The sequence below is a fragment of the Triticum dicoccoides genome, chromosome 7A (genome assembly GCF_002162155.2).
Source record: "Triticum dicoccoides isolate Atlit2015 ecotype Zavitan chromosome 7A, WEW_v2.0, whole genome shotgun sequence".
Taxonomy (NCBI): domain Eukaryota; kingdom Viridiplantae; phylum Streptophyta; class Magnoliopsida; order Poales; family Poaceae; genus Triticum; species Triticum dicoccoides.
Genome location: NC_041392.1, coordinates 3,621,624 through 3,629,268, shown reverse-complemented (window position 1 = coordinate 3,629,268; position 7,645 = coordinate 3,621,624). Strand labels below are relative to the sequence as shown.

Here is a 7,645-nt window from a genome sequence, read left to right as displayed (position 1 = left end):
GTGCCACACCTTGTGGGCTGCCCTCTCTCCCCCCTATGGCCCATGTTGGCCTATTACTTTCCCTGGGGGTTCCGGTAACCCCTCGGTACTCCAATAAATATCCGAAACGCCCCGAAACCATTTCGGTGTACGAATACTATCGTCCAATATATCACTCTTTACCTCTCGACTATTTCGAGACTCCTCGTCATGTCCGTGATCTCATCCAGGACTCCAAACAATCTTTGGTCACCAAAACACATAACTCATAATACAAATCGTCATCGAACGTTAAGCGTGCGGACCCTATGGGTTCGAGAACTATGTAGACATGACCGAGACACATCTTCGATCAATAACCAACAGCGGAACCTGGATGCTCATATTGGTTCCTACATATTCTACGAAGATCTTTATCAGTCAAACCGCAATGACAACATACGTCATTCCCTTTGTCATCGGTATGTTACTTGCCCGAGATTCGATCGTCAGTATCTTCATACCTAGTTCAATCTCGTTACAGGCAAGTCTCTTTACTCGTTTTGTAATGCATCATCCCGCAACTAACTCATTAATCACATTGCTTGCAAGGCTTATCATGATGTGCATCACCGAGAGGGCCCAGCTGAGATACCTCTCTGATACTTGGAGTGACAAATCATAATCTCGATCTATGCCAACCCAACAAACACCTTCGGAGAACCTGTAGAGCATCTTTATAATCACCCAGTTACGTTGTGACGTTTCCTCCGGTATTCGGGAGTTGCATAATCTCATAGTCAAAGGAATATGTATAAGTCATGAAGAAAGCAATAGCAATAAAACTTAACGATCATTATGTTAAGCTAAGGGATGGGTCTTGTCCATCACATCATTCTCCTAATGATGTGATCCCGTTCATCAAATGACAAAACATGTCGACCATCTTTGATTAATGAGCTAGTCAAGTAGAGGCATTACTAGGGACACTTTGTTTTGTCTATGTATTCACACATGTATCAAGTTTCCGGTTAATACAATTCTAGCATGAATAATAAATATTTATCATGATATAAAAAAATATAAATAACAACTTTATTATTGCCTCTAGGGCATATTTCCATCAGCCCCCCCAAGAGAATACAGAACAAACAAAACGACGGATTGAAATAAATCGTCCTAGTTACAACAATTCAGAAATCTTATAATACAAGCTCCATATCAAGTGGACAATCAAAATTAAATTACGTTTAAATCCATGTAGTATAAAATTTTCATTTTGAAAAATTGGTGGCAGCGTGTACCCCGCTCTTTCCCCAATAATTCCATTTACAATTAATCGATCAATATAATCATCATCATCAATCATAGTCCTGCCACATGATACATATCCATCCTGCCAATAGTTACACTTGGAAAGCAGTAATCATCCTGTCAACAAATCATCTAACTAATCCATCTCACCAAGAACCCAAAATCCAAAAGGAAGAAAAAACAACAAACAAACATGAAGAGAAAAAGACATTAGAATTGCATCATAAAATGAAATAATGACAAAAACATTATAAATAACAGTAAAAACATGATACAAAATAGACGTATCACACATTCATTTGTAGTAGTCTGGTTATTCTTCCAGCATGCCAACAAGAATTAATGGTTTTGATAAAGACGCTCATAGTATAGACTTTCTTCCTTGATGCTTGAGGCACCGAAGTTCGTGCCTGGAGCTCATGCATATGTTGGAAGGGCGGTCCATTGAGGTAGTTTTGCAAGCCATATACAAAAATCGCTCTTTCTCTTGCTAGCCAACCATTGGTTCATGAAAAAACCAGATACCCTTTTTTATAGATTAAAAAAATCATACTTCAAAAGATGTAAAAAAACTCATGAATTTAAAAACCGTTCGTGAATTTCAAATCATTTCATGATTTTGAAAAAAAGATAGTTAATATTAAAAATGAAAACTTGAAAAAACTAATCATTATTTTGTTAAAATAAACACAATATAGATTATAAAGAACCAAACAGAAAAACAAGAAACTAAGGGAAAATAAAAATTAAAACAAGTGAAGAAAGCTTATAGAATGTTCCCAAAACTGAAAGAAACACACCGTTGCAGTTCCCTGTTATATGCAGCAGTCCGTTAGCTAACTAGATGATATCCTGCGTGTTGCCACGGAATCAAAAAATTTCATTGAGATTTGATTGTGTGGAATATAAATATTTAGATTAGTAACACATGAACTGAAATTAAAATACATATGACTTATTATACTTGATTATGTGTAGTTGTAAAATATTATTGAATATAAGTAGAAAAGTAGAATGAAAAATATTTCACTATTTTTTTGGGTTGAGAAATATTTCACTAAAACTGGCTCTGGCTGCAGAGGCCCATTTGCAATTATTGCTTCAGCCAGCATGTGTGAACGGGCCAAAACTGCACCGCATTGAAGCTAGTTCCTGTATAGCGTAGCAGGCTGAATTATGTGACCGAATGAAACCGGCTGTCCTGGTACAGCACAATAAAGACTTTTTTTGGCCAATGTCTGATCCTCAAGATTTGTGGCGTTATTGGGCAGTTTTTTAGACAATCAGACAAAGGCAAAAAAAAAAATGAGGATCAGACATCGAACCTTCCATCGAAATTTCGAATGTCATGTCAAAAAAATAAATCAAATGTAGTTGAACCGTAAGCCACACACTACATACGGTTATCTATTAATCTCCTTGCTTGGTTAACTGTTTTCTTTTTCATTTACGCCCCTACCCTGCAAAAAGAAGAAGAAGGGGCCCCAAGAGAATACGGTACCAATAAGACATCAGAAAGAAAGAAACTGTCCTAGTTACACCAATTCAGAAATCTTACCACACGGGCTCTAGATCGAGTGGACAGCAGATATTAAATTGTGATTAAATCCATGAGTGTTAGCACCGTGCGTACAAGTTGGAAGTCAGAAAATTTCATTTCGAAAAATTGGTGGCAGCGCACACGCGTACCCCGCTCTTTCCCCAATAATTTCATTTACAATTGATTGATCAATATGATCATCATCATCATCATCATCATCATAGTCCAGCCGCAGGATACATATCCATCCTGCCAATAGTTACACTTGGAAGGCAGTAATCATCCTGCCAACAAATCATCTAACTAATTCATCTCACCAAAAACCCAAAATCCAAAAGGAAGAAAAAACAACAAACAAACAGGAGGATGACTAGAGTAGCTAGTACTCCATCTCCATCCATCCATGAGGGAGGAAGTCGCCGATCGATCAATGCGATCAATCGAATCATAATATGTAGTATGGGTGAATATGCATTACCGGGCCAAGAGCTTGATTAATTGCAGCTACAAGGCGGCTGAGGCATCGTCGGCCGTGAAGATCTGGTTGTAGGAGTCGTCCATCTCGTGCACCACGAGCTTCTCCACGGTGACGGCAGCGCCGGTGGCGTTGTTGAAAAGGTACACGCCAGCGGCGGCGTAGATGGCCTCCGTCGGATACACCCTCGATGTCGCGGTGGACCTTCCACCCATGGCGAAGCTCTCCACGATCGAGTGGTCCACCAGCACCCTGAGGGATAGATCCTCACCGTCGAGCACAGGCACGGTGAAGCCGACCACCCTTTTCACGACGTCCTGGGCTAGCGACGACCGTGACTCGTCCTGGCAGAAATGGGTCTGGAGGCCCCCATCGAGGCCCCTCGACACGTAGAAGTACACCGCCGTCTGCTCCTTGAGGGCACCGTCAGCAAGGACGAGGAGTCCGAAAGGACCGAGAGCGCCACGGTTGGCAGCACCACCGCTGGTGCTGCAGTTGTAGCCGACGTCAGCCTCGTTGACGGCAGCGATGGCGGAGGTGTCAAGGTGGAAGGTGGCCTCGATGTCGAGCTGGGTGGCGCGACGGAGCGGGAGAGGGAGCACACTGCCGGTGTCGATGGTGGTGCCGCCGAGGTCGGTGGAGTTGATGCGGAGCGTCTCGATCTCGACCACGGGCCACTGGATGAGGTTGGTTCGGGTCTTCTCGTCCAGCTCCACCGTCCTCGGGATCGACTGCATGACAAATGCACATACATAGATTAGTTTTAGATAAACCATCCTGTCACTCGTACCATCGAATCAATCATGAACAAAGCACGTTGGAAACAAAAACTTGGGGAAAAAGAAACATGAATAGCAATGGTGTGAGATGCCTCACACATAAGCATAGAAAATGGGGTTGCACGACCAAGTGGTAATAATTGATTTAAGTAGGGTAACATAGAGATCCACAACTCCAGACAGAAAGTTTGAATTTGGTGGTTAGCCGGGACCGGACAAATTAAGATACGGTTGCGTCGTCCCTCAATCATAGCAACGGGCAACACCCAATCCATATATTTATCTAAGGCACATGGTTACACGTGGGATCGACGTGGCATGCACATGTGTCGTAGCCGTAGGGCTGCACGAGTTGCCGTGTTTGGAGAGAAACAAGCAGGCTTGATCTGCACTCATTAACCAACCTATCGATCAAAGCAAAGGCAGCCGGCCTAATATGTTAGAGATCCATTGATAAGTAGGTTAGTGATTAATTAACATGTCCCGCGTACCACGAGGATTAAAAGATTCACAAAAAGGGCAAACTTGTACAGATTGGAGAAGAAAATGTACTACGCGTTTGTTTGTTGTTTGGTCAACTGGAATTAACAAAAGTTTGGAGGGAACATGCATGCACGTTTTCAAATCATTTTCCCAGTAAATTGTAGTACACGATCACGACCGGGCGACCGACCATGTCGTTGTAGCTGTCATCTTAAAGCTGAAGATTTCAATCTCCAGCAGCGACCTAGCTACAACCAGCTGCTATTGGTAGGTGGTTAAGCAAGAAAGAAACGTGCAACGACGAGACCGCGACAGCTAGCTAATCAAGCACGCGAGCTACAGCGACATGTTCTTCAACCCAATCCAATCCATATGCATGCATGACAGAGAGAACAGCGACGACTATATCGCATGGTACTTCCTCCGTCCGGGTGTATAAGTCATTCGCGTAGTTCTAGGTCATCGATTTAAGAAATTAAATATGTGTTATATGTCATGAAAAGTATATCACTAATTTTCACACGGATGTAGTTTCTAAATATATATTTTTTGTCACATATAATACATATTTAGATAGTTAAATTATCAACCTAAAACTACGCGAATGACTTATACACCGGGACGGAGGTAGTAAAAGGAATTTGACACAAATATTGGTTCGTTACCTGGAGGGACGCCCATCCCTTGGCGACGTCGGCGCGTTCGGAGTCGGTCTCGCCGATCCACCCCCAGAGCACGCGGCGGTTCTTGGAGGGGTCATAGAAGGTCTTGGACGCGTAGAACTTGCCCCAGTCGTACCTCAGCCCGATGCCTACGTCCATCTCCGCGTCGATCGGCGTGTACTTGTTGGCCGCGGCGTCGTACCTCCCGAGCGCATACCAGTCGTGGCGGTCGTCGTCGCTGCTCTCCTTCATCACGTACAGCTCCTCCGAGCCATCGGCGCCGCCGACGGGGTAGAAGTCGATGCACTCCCACATGCCGGTGCCGGGGACACTGTGGAGCAGACCGGGGATGAGCTCGTAGTTGATGAAGTCCTTGGTCTTGTAGGTCATGACAATGCCGGTGTGGCCGTGGTTGTCCTTGGAGCCGATGACGGTGCGCCAGGTCTTGTCGGACTCGTCGAACCATGCGGTGGTGGGGTCACGGAAGTCCTTGTCGCCGATGCCGGGCGGCGGGACGAGGATAGGGTTGGCCTCGTACTTGGTCCAGTTGCGGAGGAGGGAGTCGTTGGGGTCGGCGGGGACGGCGAGGCACTGGACCTGCACGGAGGCGTTGGTGGAGCCGGTGTAGAGCATGACGAGGGAGCCGTCGGGGAGCACGGTGGCGGAGCCGGTCCAGACGCCGTTGATGTCGTACCACTGGTCGGGCACCATGGCGAGGGGGAGGTGGCGCCAGTGGATGAGGTCGCGGGACACGGCGTGGCCCCACGCGATGTTCCCCCACACCGCCCCCTCCGGGTTGTACTGGTAGAAAAGGTGGTACCATCCGCGGTAGTACACGGGACCTGCGATGCAACACAAAGAAATCAAATTAGATCATTATGAAATTAAAGGTCGATTCGGTGATTAGGTGGACGTGCGCGCCCATGTGGGTGGCGGATTTTCTTTTTTTTGCGAGATGATCACGGGTGCTTTGTTGGCACATCTCTGTAGCTGCGTTGGCGGACCCATATGATGTGCATGCATGACCTATCGAGTTTGAATACAAAAAGGAGTTTGAACAGATGTAATTTACAACAGCAAATAAGAAGTTTGAACAGATGTGTATGTACATGAGAGACACATGATGATCACTGTGCTGGCCGTTTTTATTTCTACGTTTTGTTGTGGATCTGCTGGCACGTTGCTAGCTAGGTAGCTATAGAGGTGCATGCAACACGGACGCACGCGCGGTTTTATTTCTGCGTTCGGTTTCTTTTCTGACAACTAACCAAACCAACTAACCTGCCGTTGCAAGCTCGATCCAGATTCAGTCAAAATACCCAAAAAGATGCTTGAGTTATCTATCTACTCCGATCGGTAATAGTTTCCGCGACAGCCGGCCATCGAGCGAGTGGTAAAAGAGATGCTGAACGAGAATATTCTATCCATGGACCGGTTGACGAGGAGTACTAACCGTTGGGATCTGCATGCATGCATCCATGTCCATCGCCGGAGTGGGAGGAGGCCGCCGCCGATCGCCGCCAGCAAACAAAGAGCAAAGCCAGTCAGCTTCTTGATCGATCGGATTAACAACGCGTAGAAATTAATGGAATTCATGTGAATCTGAATCGCCGGAAAAGGAAGGGATTAATGGAGGAATGGATGGATCGTGCACGTACCGTTCATCCAGTTCTTCTCGGGCTGGAAATGGAAGCCGGTGCGCTGCCACTGCAGCATGGCGTTGCTCCACGGGAACCCGTCGGCGTCGCCGCCGGCGCCGAGGAGCCCCACCATCTCGTCCGCCGCGCCGGAGGTCTTCTCCGACACGCCGGCGTCCCGGCCGCGGCTCCGCGCCGTCTCCGCCAGCGGCGGCATGTCCGCGACCACGTCGCCGCCCACGACCCGGTCCACCCTGCCGGACCCGGCCAGCGCGCTGGCCACGACCAGCACCACCACGGCCGACGCGGCCAGCACGGCGACGCACGCGCGCCACCTCACCCCGCCGCCGCCGCCCCGGCGCTCCTCCGCGACGTCGGACGGGGCCAGCGGCGCGTACGCGTACGGCAGCGCCGTCTCGCCGGGGCTAATGGCCCGGGACTCCATCGACGACGATTTCCAAGAAAATTTCTATGAATCGATTACGGCGGATCGGTCGACGGGTGGAAGGAATGGATAGGCATGGCTCCCCCCGGCGAGCGCGATTTATAGTTGGCGGGGAGAGTAAAAATGGCAAGGCGCGGGATGCAAGCGCGTGCGTAGGATGCGGCGACTGGCCTCTGCGTGGGCCAACCAGACCAGGGATGCCAAGGAAAAGGAAGGCCATTTTTATTTTCCATTCCACAGTATTTTTTTTAGAAGGGAACTGGATCAAGGGTAGGGGGGCATTGACCCAAGAAGATCGGCGGATCCATTTCGTTTTAGGAAAGTTGCTGAGATCCAGTCCATTGCTAGACAC

General features: G+C 47.4%; 1 protein-coding gene across 1 annotated transcript; it reads right to left on the bottom strand.

The window, feature by feature from the left end:
- Positions 1-2,902: 2,902 nt before the first annotated feature.
- LOC119330568 (sucrose:sucrose 1-fructosyltransferase-like) lies at positions 2,903-7,354 on the bottom strand. Its single transcript, XM_037603679.1, has 4 exons — positions 6,870-7,354; positions 6,665-6,673; positions 5,215-6,053; positions 2,903-4,018 (listed from the first exon to the last, which is right to left on the bottom strand). The coding sequence occupies exons 1-4, from the start codon at positions 7,291-7,293 to the stop codon at positions 3,317-3,319; spliced, it is 1,974 nt and encodes a 657-aa protein (XP_037459576.1). The 5' UTR covers positions 7,294-7,354; the 3' UTR covers positions 2,903-3,316.
- Positions 7,355-7,645: the final 291 nt, after the last annotated feature.